Genomic DNA, 27,744 nt, shown 5'->3' with positions numbered 1-27,744 from the left:
TATGAAATAGCACTGCATTCGTCACTGGGGACTCCAAATAAAATTTTACTTGGGGACCCGGTTTGGTCAGTGGCGGTCCTGTTTTACGAAAAATAACCACACATGTTAATTTTAAAGGGGTAAGAGGATTGGTAACAAAAATCACGTGAAATAGCTCATATCTCAGTAATGTTAAAAGAGAAGACAAAGTCTAAGAAGCCAAGTGTACGCACATGATCTGCCTGACGTTGCGGGCCGGATTTGGCCCCGGGTCTTCAGTTTGAAACCTGTGCAGTAAAGACTAAATAGTTTCGGTTTTCATGACAGAGTGAGCAGGCAGGTTGTCCGTTGTAAACTATGTGACATCATGACAATAGGATGCAGTGTTACCCACTATGGATTCCACAAAGTTGGTTTGACTTGGCTTTGTTGAACATGCTGGTTAAGAGTAGAAATTGGATTGCTTTAATGGTTGGTTATCATTCAAGTTGGGTCATTTTAGTATGTTGGACAAGGGTTACATTTGGGTTGCTTTTAGTTTGTTGGCTTGAGGTTGGATTTGGGTTGGGTGGAGATAAGAATCTGAGCGCGCGTGGGCCGTATCAAGTATTCCAAAATATAGGGGTTCAAGCATTAAAAAAAAAAAAAAATCCAATCTTCTCAATCTTTGGGTTAAAGTTTGGATTGATGTTGTGCTGGACGATTAGTCGAGATTTAAATGTTGGCATCTAAACGAAGAAAAACGAGACATGAAAGTCAGGTGAGCTTTTTGTACATTAAGTGACGGATGTTTTTTGTAACCTTTTTTTCTCTCAACGAGGCCATTATAGGAAAGTATGCCCAAGATCCCAGGTTAGCCCAGGAAGTCCCAAGACTTGTGAAATGAACATAAAATAAACCGAATATGATGAAGAAAAAAGGGCAACGTTTGAATGTGTGCAGAGATGCAAGGCATCAAAGATGTGGATATAGCAAAATGAACATGCAAGCTGCTTGGTACACACTAAACAATACCCAAGAAGTAGCTCTCTGTTTCAAAAAGGGTGGTGACCCAAGCTTTAGTCCAGTGGTAGTGAGATGTGACTTTGGTACGCAGGCCAACTTGGACAAGAAATATAGAGGCCCAAAAGAATCAATGCTTGATCTGGCTGTTAGCAGATACTGTGCTTAAATCGACCTAGAACACAAGACACACCACTGTTGCTATGGTCCGACCACTTGAGTCCCCCTAACCAGATACTTACATAGTGAAGTCAACCATGTAAAAAAAAAAAAAAAATCTCTCATTAAAACAAGATACTGGGGTGGAAAAAAAATCCTATACTTTTTTGCAGCATGAATATGACAAAGAAGGTGTCTGAGGTAGGTAGAGACAGAGTCAATACATTCATCGTCTATTGAAGTAAAAGCATGCAAGAGTTGGTCCGTGCAGGGTGGACAAGCTGAGCATTCCAAAAGCGCGAGCAAGCAATCGACAGGCAGGAAATAATCAACAAGAAACTAGATTGCTTTATTGATGCGCAGGATATCCCAGAAAAATGTGCCATCATTTCAAGATGATTGCTTTTCAAAAGGATGACAATTCTTTGGAACGCCCTGTATTTCTTTGTAATTGTATTATCTTGTTTGAGTCTGTAAATGAAATAGATTAGCAGCGATAATAAACCCATTTAGTGTGGCATGATGAAAGTCAAAGTAATTATGGAAACATGACATTTAGTGTTGCACTCGTTTTATTGATCAGTGGTTAAAAGTCATCCAGATCTCAAGGTAAAAAAAAAAAATGTCTTTTAAGATCCGAGTTTGTGCAGTTTGATCAGGAAATAATTAAAAACAAATACAACAACTCTCGAAACCTGGTCCACAAATCATACACTATATTACGTGTCCTATTAAAAAAAAGAATGAGCTTGGAGGGAGGTTGACAAGTGCATTACGCTAGAATTTCCAAAACTGCATTTCTAAAGGATGCTATTGTTGTTTTGTCAGGCCTATCAATCTTCCGCTGTTTATTTTGAATAGTAGTCTTGGAGAGGGAAAAAAAAGCTGGGAACGGAACAGCTGTATTTTGGCATCTATTTTGAGAAACATGACAAATCAGTGAATTGTATTTCGACATTGGTGAACTGAAGTTATGTGCAGTCATTCAAACAGATGCTCAAAAAAAAAAAAATAAAAGGCTCCGACGCCATCGTACTCAACGATATTTAAAGGAACTGAATAAGACATGAGTGAAAGAGATTTTGCTAATTTCATTTTTTGATTTTTAAAGAATAAAAAAGAAAGTACCAAGTTCCAAAATGAAAGAAATTTTTTAAAAATAATAATAAATTTGCTATACATATCTATTTACATTGCAGCTGCCAAAAAGTATAAAAGTATTCACATGAGACTATACAACAATCCGTAATCAGTAGATCCAAAACCTCCTGCTTTTATATATGCCCAGAATGGAAAAAAAAATAAATCACCCAGTGTTTAAAAATCGATACAGAGCACATACATACGACATTTTAAAAGGTTTGACTGTATTATAGAGATTTAAAATAAAAGTGCAACTACCTAGTGTCTTTTTTTTTTCTCTTTAAAAACATCATTTTCATAGGAGCATTATTGCTGTGGACGTGAATTTAAAAACAGGAAGGCACAGCAGCCCTGAGGGAGAACGAAGCTTTACAGGCGTTCCGGGGTTCAATCACAGGATGGGAAGGCCACAGCGGGGTTTGTCGGGTTAAAGGAAGGAGAAGTGGGGGGAGAAAAAAAAACTGTTGCTGGATTGTGCAGGACAACATGGTGAGACACGGGAGGTAAAAACACAAATCCAAAAAAAGTAAAAGTAGAGGTGTCACACAGACGTGGTCACATTGTCTGCCGCGTTATTGACCTCGTTCTTGTTGGAGTCCAGGCCTTTGCTGGCGTTCAGGTCGTTGCGGAGGTTCTCGGCCGCTTTCTTCATTGTTTTCAGCTCGCCCGGGTGAGGGGTGGCGCGGCGCATTAGCGTTCCCTGGGAGGAGGACGCAAACTTGTGTTCACGATGCATGTGAAGTACTTGCGGTCGACATGAGTGGGGCTGATGCAGCCGCAGAGACCCGCGTAAAAGCCACTTTGCCTGTAACCACTTTCATATGCATGCACTGTAGCACAATCGAATAGGAATAAATACTTTTGTCATATTTTTTTCATAAAAATGTCCTTAAATAGGAAAATGCTTCATGTTGAAAAAAGCTGTAATAATACAAGAAAAAATTCATCTTAGTGCAGGTGCACTTTTATATTTGAAATGCCACTTCAATGTCATGATTCATTCTTGCTACTCAACAGAATATGACTTCAGTCACATAAAAATGACAACTTTTTGTCCTTGTGATGGTACAGCTTTATTCTCTTCATTTGTCTTTTTTAGTTTTGCTCTAAAGCTCTTTCGCAGCCCATTATTCGTGCTTGTATTACATTTGAAATCAGTAAATAAAACCCACTCTTGCTAACAAGCTGAGGGACAGCACACCGGAGGACTCATTTGAATTGAAACAAAAAGAGCTTGGCCGTGTCGAAGCGATTGATGTGATATCCTCGAAATTTATTTTTGTTAGTGCACGTTGGCAACACCCCGTCCTTGAGTTCGAGGCTCTCACCTTTTCATCGTCTTCCTCCTCGTCCTCATCCAGAAAGTGAATGGCGCTGATCCTGTTCCTGGCTTTGTTGTCCCACGTGTCGTCTGCCATGTCGTTCACCAGGCTCTCCAGGGCTCCGAAGCGGGCAAGATTATCAGAGCCTGTGGTCGGTTATTGACGGGAGACGACACAATTGATATCAGGCTGACATTGAGCGAGTGCTGGAATGCTGGAGCAAGTCATATGCATTTGTTGACTTTGTACAAACTCATGAGATGAAAGGTGTCGTTCTTCATGAGCTGACGCGCAAACTGCCAGATCACAGTTTCAAATCCCGGCTTAGTCACAAGCGTACAGCAACGCCATCGTCCCTGCCCCCTGCCATCAGTTTCTGCCTCACTTCAGTGGCCTGCTACGGTTTCATCTCGAACGTCATCATCCATATGATATTTTATTCTTCAGAAGGAAGCAATTTCTTTTCAAAACTTAAAACAACCACAAGGATGCATACAGACGCGTTTGAACTGTTGTATCCAGCAGCAAAAGAGCCGGCCGGCATTGAGGCGCGTCTTTATACCGAACCGGCGAGCTTTTCATGGAAGTAAGCCAGCCGTTGCTAAGCCTCTTGAGCTGTCCAATCTACCACATTTCAGAGGAACATCGCCAAGGACAGTCTCAAGTGCTCTGATCCTATACAGGACACACTCGTGATCAACGGACTCTACCGGGAAGGATCAGAGTGGAAGAACAAGAATTGGGCGTCTACATTTTAAATCATGCGATCATGCGAGCATGACAGAGGAGGATGACAAAGATCACTCAAATGTCACTAGGGAGGAAACCCGACAGTGCATGTTGGCAGAGGAAGAAAAAAAACAGTAACATGACCAGAATAAGTAGCGATATCACGCACTCTTAAATCTGCTGGGTTAAAAGTAATGCAAAAGGAGTGAACCAGCTCACCCAGAAATGGAGTCAGTGCTGGGGTATTTGTACCCAGCGCGTTAGGTTGAGGTTTTGACACAGCCCGTTGGGTCACGAAATAAAACACGCCGCAAGATGCGATGGAAGAACTGATGGGGGGAAATACTTACAGGCTACAATAGACTCACATATTTTCCTTGACAATCACATCATGTTTGTGGTTCACTAACATAACAGCATTGCCTCAAGATGTCATTAGGCAATAAGAACAGCAGGGGTCGCACTCTATCCTTTACGCCTAGTCTGAAGGATCAGCAGCAAGTTTGGCAAGGATCATTCAGACTGTGATTGTCCAGTTCAGTCCCATCGCTCGGTGCATTGAATGTACACAAAAATGCCTGCTGTAAACGTATCCTACCAACAGAGCAAAAAACAGTGCGTACCTTTGTTGTCAGTCTCAAAGGGCTGTTGAGGCAACAGCACGCAGGTGAGAACCTTCTCGCCCGAATCGGGGTCCTCGTCCGTCTGAAAGGTGAGGAGGGGCTGCGACTGGTTTTCTGACAGCCATAAAGCTTTCAGGCAAAGCTTAGTCAGAGACATGGGTAAGTGGGCGAGCCTGGTGGGGACACACAGACGAACTCAGCAAAACCAAGACATCATGCGTTCTTAGATTTAGATTTCTAGTTGGTGATACATGCAAGTTCCCCTGCCATTTTCTTTGAAGCCGTGTGTCAAAATTCCGAACAGACAGTGTCCCCTTTTCAGTAGATTTTGATTAAAAACTGCTTCACATACACACAGTATTGACTCGTAGCGGAACAACCGGTAATCACAACTACAAAAGGAGAGGATATGGATGAACATACTGGAAGGACTTGGCCAACTCTTTGCAGAGTCAACTCGAAGTAAGGTGTCTTTTCAATCCGATTCATTGATTGAATAAAATAAGAAGTCTGTGTTGTTGTCTATAGAGTGTACCATTTGCAAAGGGGAAAATTGTTGTATTGTGCACATTTAATTCTGCCTCGGGGCGCTTGTGTTTTTTTGTGCCTGTAATGGGCAGCATTTTTCACAGCCCAGTTTTGTTTAGCGGAGATGTCGGCGCTGTTGGACAGTATGCGCTGGTGCGGTTGGATGGATGGTTTGTGGAGCCAAGGATAAGGAGAGAGGAGTGTCGGCGCGTGGATGCGCATTTGGAACTGAGAGCCGCCGCTTGGAATTGAAACGGATTTACATGGGACAGGAGAAGTGAACCAATCTCTTTTTTCGTCAATGGACGCTACAACTTCTTGTTTACTTTCAAACTTAGCTTGTAGTAGCAGACGTGTGCACATTTTGAGCATGACGTCTCTGATCGGACGAATCATCCTCCACTACCTTACTAATGAAAGCACAGACCTATTTCCAGAAACGTCAAGCACGTGCAGCTCCGTTGCTTGCGACAGCTCCGACGGTATCCTCGTCAGTCGATTCTCCCGCACACAAAAGACATTCAGGCCACTGCAGCCTCCGATCTGAAGAAAAAAAAAACCCACACACAACAGGATTCAATGAAACCAGCAGCCTGGGAAGCAAATCAACATAGTCTAAGGGTGTGTAAATATTGGGGCTTGTACCTGTTAGTACACTGAAAATAATGGATGGAAAAGCTGCTTTTAATCCTACTCAGAAACAAGGGTTGGGGGAATTTGTACACTTTGTTCCAGAAACATCAATGGCACTCTCGTCCAGTTTAGGCAACGTAATGTGGCAGCGCGACCTAAAATTAGGGACAATTAGGCTCGCACTTGATGAGCCATCTAATCTGACAAGTAATCTATTAATCTTATCAAATGCAGTGCATCGTGTTAAAAGGTTAAATACGAGTAAAATACTTCAACAATGTAGATTTATGCCAAAAGGTAGACAATCTGGAAAAGAGCTTGTGGTGCCAAACTGTCTTGCTCAGTTGAGAGCCAGTGAGAGAATAATTAATAAACAATCAATGGGATCTATAAATGTTGACCAATGGTCAAGTCGCTCGGCTAAACACACAATGCCGTGCACCGTGGTTACAATGTGAGCATTGATGTCATGCAACGGCCTTTTTGACAAAACGGTGACAGTGACATCATTGCAGAGGGCAAGTGTGCCATTATGTTTCTCCAAGCTCCGCATCATTAAGACACAAGAGCATTGTACGGCAGTCCGGAGGAGCCCCTTACATAGTTTTACGTCAGACCAGCCTCCACTTAAACAGACAGTGGTGGAAAAGCACATCACACGCAGACGCAATCGAGACACTCAGATGGATGATTTGTATTTTTATTGCTTACAATTTGGAGCGGTCAATAAACCTACCTATGTATGTTTTTGGAATGTGGGAGGAAACCGGAGTACCCGCAGAAAACCCACACAGGCACGAGGAGAACATGCAAACGCCACACAAGAAGGCCAGAGCCGGAATCGAACCCTGCACCTCTGCACTGTGAGGCCGACGCGCTGGCTAGCCAGTCGACCACCGTGTCGCCCATCATAATATATGAGAAGTAAATTTGTAATGTTTCAAGAATACAGATTTTCTCAACTAAAAAACATATCTATACATATTGTAACATGTTACGAACGAGACGAATGTGGATTCAATGGGGGAAAATGTGGACTATAAAAAGGATGTACTGTCATTACTACGGGAAAGGTCATTTTGAACATAATAAACATAAAAGAATATTTCTTCCAAGAAAAGCACTTCATTTTCTCTGCATAATTGTGATATCAGTTGACTAACTTAATCATACTCGTAGAAGATGTTTACCTGCATAAAACAACAATGTATGTGTGTGATAAGCATGTGACTTTCAGCACATGATAAATAAATAGGATGATGCACTGATGCTTTAAATTTGACGACAAACCTCTTTGGGCAATGACGTCAGTAGGTTCCGGTCACAGTTGAAATTGGAAAGCCGCTTCAATTTCCCTATGCTCCTTGGTAAAATCTATAGGAACAGAAAAGAATACAATTTCATGTTTACAGCACAACCACATCCTCGGTGCATCTGAACATCTGATAGCATTTACAGATGGTTTCATTTTGACAGTCGAATCAGCTAACAGTTTAGTAGCGAGATGTTGACCTTTCACGCTACTCATTCAGCAACAAACAAAAGAAAATAGTCAGGCAAAATAGACATCTCTTTGCCTTTCATCGAAAGCGCAGGCATTGTAAACTGCAAGTACAGCATTTTAATGACACTTGAACAAATGAAGTTGTAAGTTGCAAACAAACCTGTATCTGATTCTCTGTGAGTACAAGTTCAGTCAGACTCTCACAGTTGCCAATGCTCTCCGGCAGGTACGACAGTCTGTTCTGATCAGCTTTCAGAATGGACAGATTACGCAGTTTTCCTGCGGGAAAAGAACAAAAGCAGTAAGTCTGACAACGCAGAGGCAAGCACAAGTGGGCAGCTTTTCAAACTATTTACCGATGCTTTCTGGGAGAGCGTCAATGAGGTTCTGCGACACCAGCAAGTCAGTGAGTGCCAACATGCCTCCCAGTTCCACGGGAAGTCGCTCCAGTTTGTTTTCAGACACATCCAAGCACAATAGGCTCTTCATGCTGCCCATCTCCTGAGGTTTCGTTAAAAAAAAAGTCTTTTTAAAAACGCAGACGCATTTCAGATTAAAAGTGGCTCTCTCAAGATAGCCGCTCGTAGCGTTGACTGACACAAATCTATTTGAGTGGAGCAGTTACAGTGAATCCACAGAAGTCAAACACAATCCATTCAAAGAGGCTATTGACCTGATTAACTTTACACCCAATGCTTGAATAAAATACAATAAATCCTTTATATAACTTATGTGCTACCACTGTAAAATATGCTGTTTAGGTCATGTTTATGTCACAGTTTATTTTCAAATAACCTCAATGTTTCACCGAACAAAGAAAACATTTCACATTAATTCAAATTCTGAATTGCACAGCTACTGAAATGTTCGGGTGCCGAGGGGGCACAACTGAATGCATGCTACAAATGAAAAAAAATAAAAAATAAATCACACCCATACTATTATTGAGCATTCTGCAACCTAGATTTCAGCCACTTGAGAGGCAGTTTAGCCTTTAAAAATGTGAATGGAAAAGAGGCAGAAGAGGTGAAAATGTTTTTGAGCTGGACATAAATTGCATGATGATCTTACCGCAGGTATTTCGGCCAACTGGTTTCCATCTAGCCACAAATCCTTTAAACTGACAAGACAGCCTATTGTGTCTGGCTGCGTGGGGGGGGGGGGTGGAAGGGGGAGAAGAATGTCACAATGGAATGAGCAGGCAAAAGGATACTTTGTCAACAAAATACAAGCAAATACAACAGTGTCATTTTGAATCATCCGCTTGGAATATGTATTTGATTGACTCTACAAAAATATGAAAGCAATATTTCTAAAACTGCATTTTGGACAATGTAAGGAGATGGCTGTGGCTTTCAGCACACAGAAAAAAAAAAAAAAAAAAGAAACGCAACACGACAGCCACGTCACCGCGGCCTGCTTTTGGCTCTTGTGCCAGTAAATCACTCACACGATTTTGAGCGCTCAACATAAGATTACACCCTAAAACCCAAGCTGGAAACAGATGGGCCCCCTCCCATCTGCGTGATAAGACAGGAGGAAGCAGTTCTTGAGGAATTCTAATCTACTCTGATGTGATGACAGCAAGGAAATGGAGAGAAGTGACGTATTAGAGAATACAGATTTCCCAGAATCCACAAAGAAACTTACCAAACTATATAATTCATTATTTCCTAAGTCGAGTTCTTCCAGCCTATGGAGCAAGGACAGTGAACTGTGGATCAAAAGAGAACAACGTGAGTGAGGATCTACAACCGGTTGGAAAATATGCCAAAACGTGAACATCAGTACATAAGAACTGTCTGTATGTGCAACAAAGCAGGCAAGCGGTTTGAATACTCACTCTGGGAGGAATGTCAAGAGATTTTCTCTGAGTTCTAGTGATACCAAATTGGAGAGGCTGCAATGACAAGGCAATGTTTATCTAACACCTTTAAATTTCCACAGCACACATAAACACTCAAGAGTGCTTTTTAAAACAAAGAGAGGGGACGAATCAAGTCGGCCCGCAAACTGCCATAAAAGACCTCTTTGCCATCTTGACGTAAGGAACAGGAAACATTACGGAGGCCGGACCCGTCTTATCGCAAAGGGCAGCAGCCTAAACAAGTGAATCGCTTCAACGAAAAGCGAAATGTCTCCTGGGCCATCAAGAGAGCCAAGTACAGTGCGGCGTTTATCTTTGGGTGGTGTTTATGTACGTCTTGTGCCCTTCTAATGGACAGTTTTATGACAGCAAGTCATAAAGTGCCGCCTTCCCAAGAGATTCCAAGGAAGTGTTTTGAAGGGACTTTTAGGAGTAGGTGATGGTCATTTGACTTGAGTTCCTTGATTGGCCACATTGGACAATTACTGCTCTAACAATTGCATAAATGTTGCTTTTGACTACGCTTCCCAATAAAATGCATATATCGACAAACAATACACTAAATGGCGAAAACTGCGCCTACCTCAACCTCGCTATGTGGACTTCACATCTCTTCAGTGACACGTTGGTCAATCATTTGCTTAACGTAACACGTCGTTTACATTTCTGGGTTTTGTTTTAAACTTTCTACTTTGAATGTGACGGTATAAGTCGAACTTGCTGGAATAATAATCCACTTTTTAAAGACATGTTTCACCCTTTCAGGGACAGCGGTCACTACAGTGGACAGCTTATCATGTTATGTTGACAATAAAGTTGTACTAACTTGACTTATCAGGTTACAGTGTGCATGAAAGGGTTAACTTTAATGGCAAATGAGGAAGGTGCAGTAAAAGCCGCCCCGTTAGATGTGCATTCCATAACATGAACGTTTAAATGTCCCTTTGAGAACAAGTGGCAGTTGCTCGCGTATTGGCGACCGGCTAGCGCCCGCACAAGAGGATGACGTTTGCAGTCGAAACTACTTACAGTATGCCAGGTTTTGAGCAGCACAGGCGTTTTGTCGCCCCCCCCCCCCAAAGAATTTTGATCCAATTACAAATTGCCTTTCATGCATTTCCACTATACCTCCCCAAATACCATAACATTATTTGCAAAACTGCCTGCTCTGACAGCAAATTGTGTGGCTAAAACTCATCTTATCTTATATAGTCATGACCTCAGACACCCCTCCAAAGGACTAAGAGTCTCCGACAGTCTGAAATACATGAGTCGGGATTGCTTAACGAGACTTGTTTTGTGGACCCAGACTTAGTCGGATTCCGTCTTAAGCTAACAGCTCAATGATTCAAACAAAGTCCTCATGTTTGTGCCAGAGACATTTTTCATCAGGCGAAACTCCCCGATGCCATCCGACCCCAAGAACATCCATCTTATCCTCTTCGGCGAATCCAAAAGATGTTGTTCCGTAACTGTTTTCTTTCGCCTCGCCTCTTGACGATGAGCAGCACTTGAGTCAAGAGTGTTACGCAAGCGACGAGTTATGGGACATATGGGCACATCAGCCGTACCAAGAAGAACAAGGTGCAAGGAGATCATTTGACCCCTCTGTGCTATATTTCATGGCTGTCATCCCTGCAGACTGCACAAGCACACGTTCGTCATTAGATGAAAAAGAAAAGGCAGATTTATTTTTACAAATAAAAAAAAAATAATAATAATAATCATAATTCCCTCTCTCTATATTCAATGTTTAATTCAATGGATGTTGAGTATATCAAGCCGAGTTATTTGTAGATTTTAACAACCGAGTGAACTGACTGTCAGTAGTTTTTTTCTTGATAAATGCTTTATATTAGAGGGCACCAGGGAGCCCCCCATGAAGAGCCGCCCGATGGCCCAGGGTGACCACGTGACTGTGTCTGGCCACACAATGCTCTTGGTCTCTAGGAAAACACACTTCAGTCTCTCATCCACATGTAGGTCGAAATATATAATTCAGAATTTTTTTAAGTATTGTTTTACACCAAGGCAACCCCAACTTAGTTCATCGGACCACCACCCAAAAAGGCATAATGTCGGTCCCTGATGAATTCTTAACCGTACCATAAAACTAAACGTAAACACGCCGCTTAGCCCGGCACCACACCACGGCACCTCTTTTGCTTTTCCATTAGCTGCGGGACAGGATGGAGGCGCCTGAACTGAACTGTGTAAGGCTCCCACTTGCAGCGTGTGGGGTTGTGCCGAAACATTTCACGAGTGGCGAGTCTCGCTCACTGTTGTTGCGACGACTGAAAATATGAATCGCCGCTGCATGATGTGACAATATCGCAAAATACAGCCCGTCAAATTTTTACAGGAATTCCCGTTTGAAGCATTAACGGATCAATTTGATTTCCTTTATCTTTGGCTCTTTGTTTCTTCAACGCAATTTATTCCAATAAGATCGACTGCCATTATGCAAGGTATCAAGAGGCATATGTGTGTTGGCTGTTTGTGACTCATTTTTTTCAAAAAAGCTGCAAAAATGGGTGTGAAGAGAAGAATATGCAGTTTATGGATAGTAAGCCTTAAGATACAAAGAAGTAAAGTTGAAGAGGCACCATGCGCACTGTTACTTATTATGAGCGTTAAGGTGGCGCGTTTCATGAGGTCAACGTGCGGTATTTTTACATTTGTGTGTGGCAGTTAAGAATACTACAAAGTGAAACGCGCAAGGCAAGCGGATTTCATCTGTGTCATCAAATTTTTACATTTTACAAATTGGCATTGGGATAATTGATTGTTACACTTGTATGACAGTTAAAGATGACCATGTTACGTGGCGATTACCCATACAATGAGTAAAGGCTTTGTGTTTGTGACATTTTGCGGGCCCATTTTCCTCTTTATCTATTCATTTGGCAAGAAAAGTGGAAAAAAAGAAGACTGAGCAAATAGGTCATCGGACTGTTTACCATTAAAGGTCCACTGTATTAATGTGCAAAGTTATTTAAAAAGGGTGGAGGGGTACAACAGGGATGAATGAGGGCGTCTGCAAAAGAAAATCAGGATATTGTTGACATTTCTCCCTTAAACAGTGCCCAGATTTTCTCACTAAATCCACCCTCTAAGAGCTGAAACTCAATTTCACGTAAAAGTCCACATTTCCATTAAAATAGCCCTTGTGGCAATTTGACCCACAAGTTCATAGCTGTGTTATTAAATCCAATTATAACTTGATAGGAACAAGAATGTTGGCAGACGGGCCTTTTTACGACATGCTGATTATGTGACATCTGACAAGCCTTTCGCTTTTCAGAGAAAAAACAATGAAGGAAAGGTTATACTCGCATAAATTAGATTCCAACTAGACTCATATGAAATTTGCATATTTCAAAATAAGTTGCGGAGAATGTGGTGAAATGCTTAAACAAGCAATTTTATGTGCTTACTTGTAAGCAGGAACGATGGTGTGTTTTTAAATGGAACACAAAATGGGAGTAGGGAAAAAGAATGACTTGCTCAAAAAAAAAAAAAACAAGACAGAATATTGAAAAGACATTTTCTTGCTCTTGCTACAGAACCATGCTCATCATGTCCAAGCAAATATGGCACGGTGGTGCAGTGACTTACTTTCCAATGTTATCTGGTAGGACTTGCAATGAGATGTCATTAATGGAAAGGCATGTTAGATTCCGGAGCTCTGGAAAGCTTTCAGGTAGCCTGGAAGAACATGGAAAGATGCAAAATACTCAATACTCGGCATGATTCTGGTACATGTGTCGAGTTTGGTACATGAAGCACCAAGTGCTGTCTCGTATGACGCAATAAAACCCATTCGCTCTGGTCTCCTAATGGGCTATTATTTACAGATTTTCTCCCTCCCTATAGCTGCTTGCTTATAATTTCTTCCAAACCATTAGAGCTTGTCAGGCTCTGTCATGATTATCTAGCAGATCTAACCGCGGTTAAAATGCTCGCTGTGGTCACGCCCTTTCTCCAGCAACAACACCATAATGTGTTTGTCACTTCCAACTTGTGCAAATAACTGTCAAATTACCTTGTTAATGGATTCCCACTGAAATCTGCCACTTGGAGGGCTTTGCAATGTGAAATGGTCTCTGGGATTTCCATAATATCTGCACACAACAAGAGCAAATCATGTAAAGCAGACAACATAATTAAGGAAAGATGATATTAAAAGTGCTCATAGAAGGACTCAAAAACACGATGACGGCAAGCAACCAGGTCGAACCAAAGGCCACAGGAGGTGCCTGCAAGCCTGTTCGTATTAGCCACCCTGTAATATGCGTCTAATTTGTTTCTAAATCCCACTTGCATCGGTGTGAATTTGGAAATGGCAAGATTTTAAATGAATAGTATCATTCAAAGGTAACTACTGTGGCATATAACCAAACCACAACGTTCCAGGAGACAAGCTCGCAGGCGCAACGATGTTGGGAAAAGCATTTACACCCCTAAAAAGCATTCTACTTACCATTTCGCGAGACATCCAGCTCTACCAGTTGCATGAAGTTGGCGATTTCTGGAGGAATTCTCTGGATCTCATTGTCACTCAGGCTGAGTTTTCTTAGCTTCACCAGCTGGAAAAATGGCTGTAAGATTTAAAATAAATCAACAAACAAATACATTTGCAGTCAAATCATGTATATGGGCAATACGGAATGCAAGTATAAATATGAGAATGAAGTTGAAATGTTCTAAAAATGAAAATTGAATTAAAGATTTTTTTTCATATTATGATAATAAAGACATGAAATTCTGAGGAAAGAAAAGCTTGCGATTTAAAATATAGTAGTTGCTGACAAAATTAATATAATCAAACATTCATTGAGGAGCAGTATTCAGGTGCCCAAAAGTTACATTACAAATTTATTGAAAAAAAATATATATTAAAAATAAACCTGGCATTTTATCCACTTTAAGACTTTATTTTCAGAGCAGCTTTGTTCTTGCAAAACTACAACTCTTTTCTCAGCATATCACATATAAAACATATATTTTCGTTGGACCGTTACACTTCATTCTTGCAGCATTTACTTTCTTCTCTTAGCATTATGACTTGTCCTTTTGACTCATTCAGTTTTTCTTTAAAATCTGGAGTTTGTACAATTTTTGTTTTCTTTTTTGGGAACAACTTTATTTGTGGAACCTTACAACTTGATTCTTCAAGACATTTCAACCTTATACTTTCTATACACCTTTTTCCTCATAATGAAAACTCTGCGTTTAGAGAGATAATGGTCTGCTTTTAGACAGAGGGACATTTCAATCCATCCATTCATTATCTCCTAAACATATTGACTTTAAAGAAACTTCCAAATTCTTTTAATCCCTTGTATTAACCCACAAGCAGGAGGCACACTGATGAACCTCTCTTTGCACCTCTGGTGAAATGTAATCTCTTCCGTATTGGACTTTAATCGCACAGGTCAGACTTCTGTGGTGCAGTGGTCAAAATCACACCTGATTTTGGTGCAGTTGGCTTCAGTTCCCAATCAGTGACAGTGTGAATGGTTGTCTGTCTCGATATGTACCCTGTGATTGGCTGTACATCAGTCTACTGTCTGGTCTACTTTGACTACTTGACCCCGAACAAGAGAAGCAGTATGGACACCGGATAATGACTTCAATGCTGTGCAACAGCAAGGCCAGTCTGGTGATTTGCAACGTTTATGACTGGTGCCTTTAGGAGGACCAATGAGCAGATTTATTAGTGATGTGGTGAGGGAAGATTTGCAGACGGCGAGGAGATAGAACAGAGGATACAGAGGGTGATGTGCAAGAATGTTTTGATGTGGCGATCTCGCCAACTATGACTGATGAAAATTAGTGGTCTAGCTGGTTTGTGTGAAATTGAACACAATCATTCAAATTCCTACTGTTAGAGCAAATGTCTGCAAAACGTCCATGTATTAATCAGTCATTCCGCTCTAACGGCTGCACTGATGATATCCAAACAAACATGAACCTATTTCTGTGTGTTGTGCAATGCATTTTTCTTTCCAATTGCAAAAAAATATACAGTATGCATTGGGACTGAAACTAATTAAGAGCTAGAATCAACTTGCACTGAGAGCAAGCCAACTGGCAGGCGCATGTAGTTTATACATGCACATACTTGATACGGCTCACAGGAAACGGCAGTCTCGCCTGGGTGACTGTTTCTGGCAAACAAAGCAATTGGGTCTTATTTTTATTGTTCCTTACTCAAGGAGAAAGAATCGCCTGGTTCAAAACTCACATATTTGGTATTATTTCTACCAAGGAAGTTATGTTTTCGTAATTTGTTTGTCGCTACCGGCAAACTGAATGAATGAACGAATGAATGAAATCCGGACACTGAGAACCAGCTGTGTAAACGTGGCTTCATTGGAGCACCTCGGTCCTTCACAGAATGCACACTTGACATTGGTGAGGTAGCCAGGTGTCACTATGGAGGTGGAAAATGTTTTCTTTGGGGGAGCGGGTCATCGTCCTGTTATGGCTGCCTCAGACAGCACTATCACCAGGCACAATTTCGTCGACGGCCCACTAAATTCTAAGGGAGCCGACAATAAAGAGACATGCTGACCACAAAATGCCCACATACCAAGAACTAACCAATCAGGGGAAAGCTGTTTTGCATTTTAAATTAAGGACAGCTGAGAATCACTTGCGAAACTTAATTCAACAGTGCATGTTATGTTGTGTGTATGTCATGTCATATAGTTGTAATGTCGCGAGGCCGACCAAACCTCCACCTTGGTACAATACATTCACCCAATCACAGATGCCAGAAGTGGCCGCATTGAATGAATGCGGAAGCCAGTCTCGTGTTGGCAGACATGTGGAACCTTTCCGAAAGATGTAAATAAAGCACTGGACAATCAGAATAGGAAAAGAAGAAAAGGGAAACTGTTAAATGAAGTGTTATTGGAAGCTCTTGTCATACAGGAGCAGAAAGACCTGTGGTCTTCCTCTCGCGTTTTATAACCAGGCTATGTATGTGGTGTTGTGATTTTTAAGAAGGCTGTAAATTTCCCCAGTGTGGGACAAATAAAGGATATCTTATCTTATCTTATAAATGGACAGACAAATAAGAAAGCACTCATAAGATAGGCAATCAAAAAATAATTAAAAAAAATAACAAAACACCCTTAATGCTTCATCCCTTCATCAGTGCAAACACAGTGAGCAATTGTAACTGGGGGGGAAAAAAAAATGAAATCGCATTTTATGCAACCAAAGCTGAAAATCTCAATTTGGCAATACCATCAAGGGAGCCCTCTTTGCGTAAAACCTGCACGTTGCCTGATTTAGCAATGTTCCTTTTGCAGTACTGTTCCAGCCATTCACCTTGTGACAGACAATCACAAACACACAACTGCAGACCGATACACCTGTCATCAAACCACGCATCTCTAAAGAAATTTTATAGTGGCACATCAATCTGCTTGACAATGGCACTAAAGAAAAGTGCATGTTTGCAAGTTCAAACCTGTTCTTCCTGTTAATCAATCGGCTCCACGCCCCTCAAAAGAAAAAAAAAAAAAAAAAACCTCACGTACGACACAAAAATCCCAATAGGGTGAGTCAAGAGTTTAACCTCTGAAATCCTAAGTCAATGATTAAAATGTTGGTTTCACCTTCAGCACCATCTGTTTGGGTTGGAGCAGAAGACACAACCAACAGATGGTTGCAAAGCACAGGAAAAACCTTATTAAAAAAAAAAAATGTTCAGCATATGACAGCGAATTGAAATGCAGTTGAGAGACAAATGGCTAGTCAAACCAATGACGGTAGAGACGCGGCAATTCAGTTAGTATATACTGCTTATATCCTGCAAATTTGCCATCATGATTGTCCTTGGATGACTGACAGGAGCACTCCCCAGAAGCCACAAACGTGTACGACTTCAAGCGACGAACGCCTCAATGGCATGCTGCATTCTAAATCAGAGCAGCAAACTTTAGCACCAGCTCAAGCGAATTCCGAAATCTCTTTCTAAATACATCATACGTGTTGATGATAATTGCTTAAAATATGCAAATACTGTACTAACAACCGCATCGGAGATTTCACTCTCACCTTGACTTCTTTTTCAGAATCAGAATCAGATTTTTGGATCATGTATGCAAGAAACACATGAGGAATTTACTTCCCAGTTACAACCCGTTCAGAGGAACATAGACAAGACATAGACATGGGCGAGACAGAACGAGGAGTCTTTTTGTGGGGGATGCGAAAGGAGAAAGCGTTCTCGATGAAGATGACAGATTTAAACCACATGCGGGAAGGCATTACCAGTCAAGCGATACAGACCTATTCCATCGCCTTCAACTGTATACTGCAAAGCGCATGAAATTATGCATTGAAATTCATGGAACAGCAATGACAATACTATTTATCAACTTTAAAACTGAATAAAATCGTTCCGTTTTAAGAACTGTGTGATTTTTTTTACCATGCACCTACACTTTATGTACATCCTGGAGTAACAACTGGACATGCAGCATTAAATCGTTTTTCTTTTTTTTTTTTTGTTTTCTTGATATTTTTTTCATCCGTGGCTAACTTGCAGTTAGCTAGCTAGCTCTGCCTACACATAGAAAATAGTTCACACACATAAAAAGACTAAAGAGCAAGGTCTGTTTTAGTTTTTGCAAATCCAACTTGACAGCCGATGTGCGGACCAGGACTTAGGCTGAGATTAGATCGAAGGCAAGTTAGCTGGCGATGCCTTACCATACTGTATATAGTTAATGCAATGTGTACGGTCAGGCGGGAATGTGCGCCAGGTGGCGCGGATGAAGCGTTTGACACCAAAAACAAAAATTACTTCTTCGCACATTTCGCTGGGGCTTGCAAATGTGAATTTTTCACGACATTGCGTCGCCGACAGTCTATTGGCGTTGAGACTGTACAACTACGTCACACACGGCAGTATCACATACACAAACAGAAACACACACACACACACACACACACACACACACAGCTCGGGGGGAAATAGAAGTGTGACAAATGCTTATTCGGACGTGTCTCACATTTTGTCCTAATCAAGATGCTCAACCAACAACATGGTTCAAAGATGCATGATGAATGCACTTATGAAATCGCAAGACCAATCAAGATAACCTATGACTCAAAGGGATCAAATCATAACAAACTGTCAGACCACTTACTCATCGTGTGGTGCAACTCATTGCGTTTGTTCTCATGGCTCCTCTACATTACGACGTGCCCCTTCAAAATCATACAGCAAACGAAATGCTATGTTACGGTGCCCTCTATAATCATGTAGATATGAAGTTGGTCCAAAATACCGTTCTGCAGTGTTACCAATCGGAATGCCAAGTGGTCAAACTTTCCCAGGAGGAATTCCCCTCTATGATGCAGAAATATCTTTTCATGCAACTGCACAGGTCAATTGTGAGTTTTTTTTTCACTAAAACAGCTTAAAATTAAAGCATTCAAAGCAACCAAAAGACACTCAATTTCACCAAAGCAAAGAGTACTTCATAAATGCTGGACAGCTGCCAAAATGCTATCGCACATTGTTCTTTATAATTGCTCAGTTTGATGGGCATTTAATCAATCGGGTATTTGCAAACCAGTCTGATGATATACTGTGCATCAGAAAACACACACACGGAATATCCACCACTGAAAAACAAGTTTGGATTGTCACGGAAGACTCTTGTACTATATTAGATTCAAAATGCCGGGCTTCCAGAATTCAGTTGTCACACCGGAAGTTCTAACAGGACTGTGTTGAGTTTTCTATATCCACATATGACAAATAAAAGTGAGTTATGATTCCTAAATGATTATTAAAAATGATTCCAATACTTCTCAAAAAGCTTGAATATTAGTATTGATAACATCGATGCCGAGGTGAAATTATTACCAATTACACAGCCACAAATTAATGAATAAGGTATTATGGAGTATGAGAATTTGGTATTTGTCTAGATCGGGGATAGGCAACCTGCGGCTCTTGAGCTGCATGCAGCTCTTTAGCATCCGCCCCAGTGGCTCCTCAGGAGCTTTTTCAAAAATTCTTGAAAAAGGAAAAAGATGGGGGAGGGAATTTTTTGTTTTAATATGGTTTCTGTCAGAGGACAAACATGATACAAACATTCTTAACGTTTTCCAATGCTGTAAAAATGTGGAGAATAAATATTAAATTTCAACATTTCTGTCAATGAAGATTTGCGTCATAGCCTGCGACACATGTTTCTATTAGCAGACCGGGATGCCAGACAGGTGTTTTATGTACAATTCACCCAGGGTCCTGGCAAAGAATGGGAATCCGGAGGGCCGAGAGAAGCATTTTTAAACGGTACACGTTAGCTACGATAGTTGAAACACTGCAAAGGTGCGTCCCATGCCTCGCTCATCTTCGCGGCCGTTATGGCTGTTGCTCATTTTGGCATGCGTGTGTAAGTGCGTGTGTATGCGTGGGTGTGCGGTAATGGGTCGATCGCTGGAGGTTGGTTGATCGAAAAAAGGCAATTTAGTCATTTTGATAGTAGGCTAATATAGCGAATATAGATACATACAGCATGTGGTGCCTTCATTATAAGGCTTTTAATTTTTTGCGGCTCCAGACATTTTTTTTGTTTTGTTTTTGTGGTCCAATATGGCTCAACATTTTGTGTTCCCGACCCCTGGTCTAGATTGAAGCATTTGCTTGTAAGGGTTTGAAAATACAAGTGCCTCAGTGCGACGCTTATGGTTTTAAATGTGCTTGTAAAATGTTCATCTGAGGAAAACTACAACTCCTTTGGGGGAAAAATGAGCGCCAAGCCATGTCCACTTAATCCACCTCAGAGGCAAATTATAGACAGCAAGCGGTTGAAGTGGATGGTGAGCTAATACGAGGGTTCATCCAGTTATGTTTCTTGAGTTCACTCAGCGAGCATTGATGACATTAGAGACATGCCACTAAGCATGATTAACTGCTTCTCTTTGTGGCCATGCTGCGAAGAAACCCATCATTACGCTAAACATGCATAGAATACTGCTGAACTGGACTGTCACATCACTTGAATGTCACGTGGATGTACGTATGACAGCTGTCTTGAAAACAACACACCTGCCATTAGCGTCCTCACAGGCAGGCAATAAAAGTAACGTGTACTTCACACTCCACAAAGTACTGGCAATGTACTTTTATCTGCGTTCATGTGATGCACCACCACAGGCCTGTACGTTTCAGCTCAATGATTCTTGAGCAGGAAATCATGCTCACTTGTACTGGTATAATCAGACCAGCAAGAGAAGTAAGAATGGTGCCCGTGTTTATAAACTAAACAACTGCAATTAAGAAGCTGAATGATTTCTTGGGAGTTTTTTTTTTTAATAGAATTTTGTATATTCAATAAATACCTTTAAAAAAAAAACTCGAAATGTTTTCACTGTACTTATGACTTTGCTACTGTGTTAGTGATCTTATTTATGGTAAAGTGTCAAACATATGGCTTGAGGTCCAGAATCGGACCGCCGGGGTCCAATCCGGCCCATGTGTATAGAGAAGACATTTACTCCAATTTGTTCAATAAAAGTTGTTGCTAATTTTGTCCACTCTAGGTCACACTGGCGACCACTTAAATGGCATTGTGAAATTGACTGCTACTCAGTCATTGACAATTGATATTGATGGAAGTGGCCAAAAGATGCCAGGTTTCAGGAGGAAACCAAGTCAAATTTAGGTAAAATGCTGCACCACCTTTGCACTGTGAATGATACGGTTCGGTAAAAATGACTACATCTTGTAAATATTTCAAGAGAGTCAATAATGCAAAATATCAGTCAACAGCTTTCGTTCAAAAGAGGTTGGGCTGGTGGAACACTTTGTTTTTCTCCTGCACTGCCACAACTTGAATGTGTGTGGTTCTCAGGCAGAAGCTCAAACGCTGACCCACTTCGACGGTCAATAGTTTTCCCCATTACAATCAATCAACATATTTCACTGCTTATGATATTCCATATATATTGCAGAGATCAAATAAACGTCTTTACTGAGATTGGTGTCATTTAGGTGTGACTATATTTTGAGTGGTGAAAAATAGCTATCACGACTACTTATACCCTTAAAAAGCATAACTTTCAAAACAACGTTGTTATTAATAAACTGGCAGCATGTCAATGCAACACAATACCGTTTAATCGAGTCCTACAATGCCCATAATGCGACATTAATGTATTTAACTAATGACATAATGACAATATTGACATATGAAAATGTCTTGAGTAGCGACGGCATATTTCACAAGGTTGTTCAAATGCAAATACATAAAACTTGACAGGCATAAACAAAACAGCAGCATACTCGCTACCCCACCTGCTTCCACAAGTGTACGGCGAACGGTGGCCGTTTCAAATGAGCACAATGAATAATATGAATATAAAGTCAAGTTCATTTTGGCCACAACATAGTTTGTGAAAAACATAAGTAAAGCTTACAAATGAAGAGTATGGTTAGTTCTCAACAAGTACAGATGCCTTAGCACTGTTAACATGTTAGAAGTAAGAAGACATTTCACAAGTAAGAACACGTTTCACATGGTAAGAAGTATGAAAGGATAAGGTTGCTTTCCCACTAAAACTGTTTCAATTGACGTCGTTCATTTTCATCCATTGACGGGTCACTTGGTCAGCAAAGGAATGGAACTTGAATGTGGACTAAGTCAACCTAGAACAGGTGCCGTTCTTGTTCTGGGCCCGCGTAAAACGCTGGTGCAGTTGTGGTGAAAAAGCAATCCGACCCCATCCGATGAACACAGTGCATTCTGAACAGCGTAATGACGACCTGGTGTAGCGTGTAATGTGATGAGATCGTTAGACTTAAACATGTCATCGAATATCAGTGTGTCATTATTTCATCATGTGAAAAATAAGCCTCTCAAAAAGTCAACTTGAAGGGCACCTGCATAATTGCTGGTGGATTACAGCGTGCGTCAATACGCCAAATATTCTCACGAAGAGAAGAGATGAAGTGATGTCACATGGTTTTGTCATAGCTACCTGATGGGCATAATAATGGACGTTAAAGTGAAAAGGGTGGGCGTGAAAGAGGACTCTAAAGGCACGCCCCCTGTTGGTGTATGTTATATAGTACGTGCAGTGTGCAAAACAACGTCCCAAAAAAGGAACTGACGAAGAGAGATGCTTACGAATGTACGGTTAAAACTGCAAGGATTCAGTAACGCGGAAGACCACGGGAATCGAGCAGCCGCGAGAAAAGTCAAGATCAACTAATCCATGGTGCTTGGTGCTTTTGTTTTATGAAAAGGTGCCATCTATCCATCCGGGCAAGGACAACTGTGGCGCAGCAACATCCGGCAGATTACAAAGAAAAGCTGGCCAACTTCCGCTCCTACTGCAGGAAAAAGTGTAATGTTCTGCGTGAGATTAAATAAAGACGCTTTCTTGGAGATTTTAACCACTTATTCTGCCGTTCTGCCGGCGTCACTTGGCTTCCATTACTAATTGTTCTCTCAACCAATCCCCATATTCCTACATACCCGATTGGGCTACGGCAAGTGATGAGGGACAAGCAAAGTTTGCATTTTTAAATCCAACAAACCACCCCAACCACATCACCAACATGGACGACATGCTGCCCGTTTTCGAGATCCTGGTGAACCACACAGTAGAGAAGAGGGGGAGCAGCACAGAAGTGAGACGCACAACGGGGCACCTGAAGTTGTATTTTACTGTTGTGCTTGGTTGCCATGGTAATGGACAGAAACGGCCTAAGGTGCGGGCGGCACGGGGGCGATGGCAAACAGCTTTACTAAGACTGGGAGGCAGCGCCGACCGATTTACGCCACAATTTGTGAATGGATTGTGTCTGCTTGCACTGTTGTTCGAGCTTTCGCAAAAGCCGACATCATTTCTGAGGAGCCGCACGGCAATGAGAGTGACTCTGACAATGACGCAAGGGAACCCGGCGTGTATGATTGTGAACTTGACCAGCAGTTCATTTCGAATACAGAAGATTAGGACTTTGATGAATTTGAGGATGAGGATTGATCAAAAAAAATTACGTGAGTACATTGTTAAATATTTCAATAAAGTACAACAGAATCCAGTTTTGCTCCTGCTGCCTTTTTAAAAACATATGCTAGCGTGCATGCATGCTATCGGATTTTTTTAAGATAGCGTACGTTTTACCATGCCTGCGTCCAATAATACAATGCGTCTTGTATATGTGTTGAATACAGAAATAGCACCCGTAAATGACACTACGCCTTTTAATGTAGTGTGCCATAAGGTCGTGAAAATAGAATTCATAAACTCAAACCACTGCTATGGCAACTCTTTTGGGCAGCATTATTCTCCTCAATATAACAGCGCATTCATATAAAAATTCTCCCATGCAATAAAAAAAATATGGATCAGAAATAAGACCAGAGCACCATAAGTCGTGTAGTACAAGAATCAATCAATTAATTTTGTGTGGATGTGAAAGCACTTGAAAATGAACCTGTGGCTTTAAGGTACACGACTAAAGGCAGACACAAAGAAGAACTTTTAAAGAATAGTTGTCGCATTACTTGCAATAATCACAGCTAGCATGTCATTTGCCTCAGTAGACAAGCAAATGTTTACTTTTGGGGGAGGGCAGGCTTAGCAGCATATCTCCTATTGCCTTGAACATATAACCCAGGTGAGTTGGAGTTAGAGTTCACTGAATGACTGGAGCATTTTTTTAACTCCCAACACATTACAAATCACTGATTGGCTTGCAACCAGTGCAGTGTGTACCTTGCCTCTTGCCCAAAAGTCAGCGGTCATAGGCTCTACATTACTCGTGATCTTAATGAGGACAAGCGCGATGGAAAATGGATGGACATTAGGAATTATTTGAAGATACTTTTTCATAGCAGCACAGCTATTTACTATTATTTAAGGCCTACCTCAAGAGTGAGGCAGTAAAAAAACAATTTATGAGTGATCACATGAATTGAAGACAGTTCCAAGTGGCCTTTATCCTGTTTCCACTTGTCAGGGTCAGCAGTACAGTAGAACTGGTTTGGCGGTCTAAACCGAGAGTACTAATGGAAATGAACAAAACCAAACAAGTTGTCAGACACAGAAACCAGGTCTGAATCTTGGATAGTATAAAGTATAGCGACAATGTTGAAAAGGGACTAACGCTGCAAATCCTTTAAGTAGCCAAATTAATCCAGAGGACTGGGGTCAAATGGGGCCAAATTTATGGCCCTCATCTCGGGGGCCTGCAGTTTACCTTGCCTTCTATTTAGCTACTTGGGCCTCTGTTTTATCACACAAGGCTGTCAATCAGGGCCATATGCAGTATTTGGCTTTCACACAGTGCATGAAGGAGAGGTCGTCTTTTTGAGCTAATCTCAAATTATGTGAAAGTCTGACAGAAATTTTCCTCCATTTCATAGTGTGGGGGAGGTGAGGGCAGAAGATAGGATATCACAGTTTTATTACCATGACCCACTTTGTACACGTTCTCTTCCTGATTATACCACAAGCTATAGGCCTAAAATGTACTTCCTGGAGACGTTCCTGTCATGTCACATTACCATGAATATTACACAGAATAAACAATCAATAAAAGTGTTTTCAACAATTGAGGAAGGCCAGAAATGTTATGACTACATACAACAGGTTAATTTATCATACATCGGTGTTAGTTGATCGACCCAAACACTTGCCTGACCTGGTTTGATTGGGTTCTGTTGACCATTTTAAAATAATTGTCTGTTGCACTGAATGGGACAAACAGAGACAGACTTCTCTCTGACACCTGCGACCAAAACAGACATGGTTTGCCACACGAATGCATGTTGCCAGCAGTACAGTGTAGTGAACCCGTGGAGTAGAGTGCGGGAAATTTCCACCTCCACGGGTTTGCCTGCCTTGCTGATCTTGCGTAATGATTGTCCCCAGGTCCCAGTGCGTTCTCACGGGATGGATGGATCAGCTCAGCAGCCTGCTGTTCCGTGTCACCACTACTTTCAACTTCGAGCACAGAACCGTGGCGGCCTTTTGTGAGCGTGTGTATGCGTTCGTGAGTTGGTGGGTGGAGAAAGGTGTACGGAAGCTGCTCGTCGCTCGCTTACCTTAGGCAAGTCTCGAAGTTGGTTGGCGTCAAGTAAGAGTTCCTCCAAACTGCGTCCGTAGCGGTAAATCTCATCTGGCACAAATAGCAGCGAGCAGTGGCGTCTATCGATCACCTCCACATGACGGTTGCACCGCCACAGGGGGATACAGTGAAACATCACGGGGGTGGTGCGGCTGGATGTCGTACCCGGGCGAGAAACTGCACACGAACTCGGGGGAATGCAACAGATGGCGGCGGGACAGTGCCGGGTTTAAAAAAAAAAAAAATACCTGCAAAGGAAGCTAACAGGTGTTTCACAGCGAAACTCCAGTCGTAAACAAGTCCAAGGTGGCGTTTGTTAAGTGGCGACCGACATGGGAATCACTCTCCGGTCGTCCGTCGTCACTTTGTTTAGTTTGAAGGCACCCGCCTAACCCCGCTTGGAAACAACGCCGCTTTTACCGCATTGAAGCCGGGCTACATCTCCGTGAGGCGGGGGGGAAACAGAGTCATTGCCGTGTCTTCGCGTAGTTCCCGGAGTGAATTTCCTCTCGCGTCCAGATTCTGACCCGGAACACTCACTCCCTCATTCCAATCTACGTCATCACTCCTGGCGGCTCCTCCCTCTCGCCTCACTAGGCCGCCATGTTGGGACGGAACGGGCCCACGGCTGGCTGGGGGTGCCCCCCGCTGTGCCCGGGGCAACCCCCCCCCCCCCACACACACACACACACGCACGCACGCAAACACAAACAATATATCTATAGATATATAAATATAAAAAGATACACAATGCACAAATAGTCGTCATTTACAAGTCTATTTCCATCAGCGTACACTGCAAATTCATGTCAAATTGGACAGAATATGACAACTCAGACAGGTCAATTAAAACATAAAACACGACATAGGGAGATACTATTGCATTAGCACAATAGTGAGTACAATACCCAATTCTGCAACCACCGACCGTCAACGACAGTCAAGTTTTTCCTAGCCACGATGCCGGCGCTACTAGTAGTGACCTCAATCAACGTCGAGGGATACACTAGAACGAAGGCTGATGTGCTAGCGGCTAGTTGCAATGGAAGCGACATCGTCTGCATGCAGGAAACCCCCCTGGGGCCGACGAGCAACCGGCCAATACTACCAGGAATGAAACTGGTAGCTGAGATCCGTCATCCCAAGTACGGATCAGCAATTTTTGTGAAGCCCCTGCTGGACGTCAGGGACTTCCATACCAACAGCTCAGATACCAACATAGAGACTGTTACGATATGCCTGCCAGAGATCTCCATTACCTCGCTCTATAAACCACCTGCCAGCCCCTTTGCATGGCCTGAACTACCACCTAAATGCAGGAAGAAGCATGCCGTTGTAATTGGGGACTTTAATTCCCACCACACAATGTGGGGATACGACTCAACCAACAGTGATGGTGAACTAGTTGAAAGTTGGATGGAAAACACAGGCTTGCAGCTGGAGCTTATTCACAACTCTAAACTCCCCAAGTCCTTCAACAGCTGCCGCTGGAGAAGAGGCTACAACCCTGACCTGTGCTTCGTCAGCCAGAGACTAGCACATCTGACTGAGAAAACGGTGCTTAAACCGCTTCCCAAGTCACAACATCGACCAATCTCAGTCACGATCAAGCCTGCCATCACGAAGACGGAAGTACCCTTTCGACGCCGCTTCAACCTCATGAAGGCCAAATGGGATGAATATAGCGAAGGAATGGAAAACGCTTTAACAGACATTGAACCCACACCTGACAACTACACCATGTTTGTTCAGGCTGTAAAGAAGACTGCTTGCGCACATATCCCACGCGGATGCCGAAAAGAATACATCGCAGGCCTTACAGAGGAGTCATCACAGCTGCTGGCGCGCTATGAACTGGAGTTCGAAAAAGACCCCTTTTCCGACGCCGCCAGTGAACTGAGTGACACACTCATGGAATCCCTAGGGAAGGAGAGGCGGGAAGCCTGGCAAACACTTGTAGAGAACATCAACATGACTCGAAACAGCAAAAAAGCCTGGGCTACTATCCGGAAACTAAACGGTGATAAGATCACACCACCCGTTATATCCGACGTAACACCAAACCAGGTTGGGAGCCAACTGGTGGCCAACGGGAGAAGAGCAGAAAGGCGCAGGGCTAAAGGACAACATCTTCT

General features: G+C 42.1%; 1 protein-coding gene across 1 annotated transcript; it reads right to left on the bottom strand.

Annotated features, from left to right (window-relative positions):
* Nucleotides 1-1,694: 1,694 nt before the first annotated feature.
* On the bottom strand, nucleotides 1,695-26,165 carry lrrc1 (leucine rich repeat containing 1). Its single transcript, XM_019870640.1, has 14 exons — nucleotides 25,587-26,165; nucleotides 13,973-14,090; nucleotides 13,535-13,613; nucleotides 13,108-13,197; nucleotides 9,466-9,522; nucleotides 9,273-9,336; nucleotides 8,694-8,768; nucleotides 7,979-8,123; nucleotides 7,783-7,901; nucleotides 7,409-7,492; nucleotides 5,913-6,028; nucleotides 4,958-5,130; nucleotides 3,612-3,751; nucleotides 1,695-2,983 (listed from the first exon to the last, which is right to left on the bottom strand). The coding sequence occupies exons 1-14, from the start codon at nucleotides 25,743-25,745 to the stop codon at nucleotides 2,825-2,827; spliced, it is 1,578 nt and encodes a 525-aa protein (XP_019726199.1). The 5' UTR covers nucleotides 25,746-26,165; the 3' UTR covers nucleotides 1,695-2,824.
* Nucleotides 26,166-27,744: the final 1,579 nt, after the last annotated feature.

This window comes from Hippocampus comes, unplaced genomic scaffold (assembly GCF_001891065.2).
Source record: "Hippocampus comes isolate QL1 unplaced genomic scaffold, H_comes_QL1_v1.1 scaffold76, whole genome shotgun sequence".
In the NCBI taxonomy this organism is placed as follows: domain Eukaryota; kingdom Metazoa; phylum Chordata; class Actinopteri; order Syngnathiformes; family Syngnathidae; genus Hippocampus; species Hippocampus comes.
The sequence above is the reverse complement of the archived record's forward strand: the minus strand, read 5'-3'. Positions and strand labels throughout refer to the sequence as shown.

What these genes read in the sequence shown, in the direction of transcription:
- lrrc1 (XM_019870640.1), bottom strand. Translation starts at nt 25,745, where the DNA reads ATGTTTCACTGTATCCCCCTGTGGCGGTGCAACCGTCATGTGGAGGTG. An exon ending in CTACCAGATAACATTGGAAA is followed by an intron (nt 9,523 to 13,107) that starts GTAAGTCACTGC and finishes TTGTCATTGCAG; the next exon opens with CCTCTCCAATTTGGTATCAC. An exon ending in ATAATGAATTATATAGTTTG is followed by an intron (nt 8,769 to 9,272) that starts GTAAGTTTCTTT and finishes CCCCCCACGCAG; the next exon opens with CCAGACACAATAGGCTGTCT.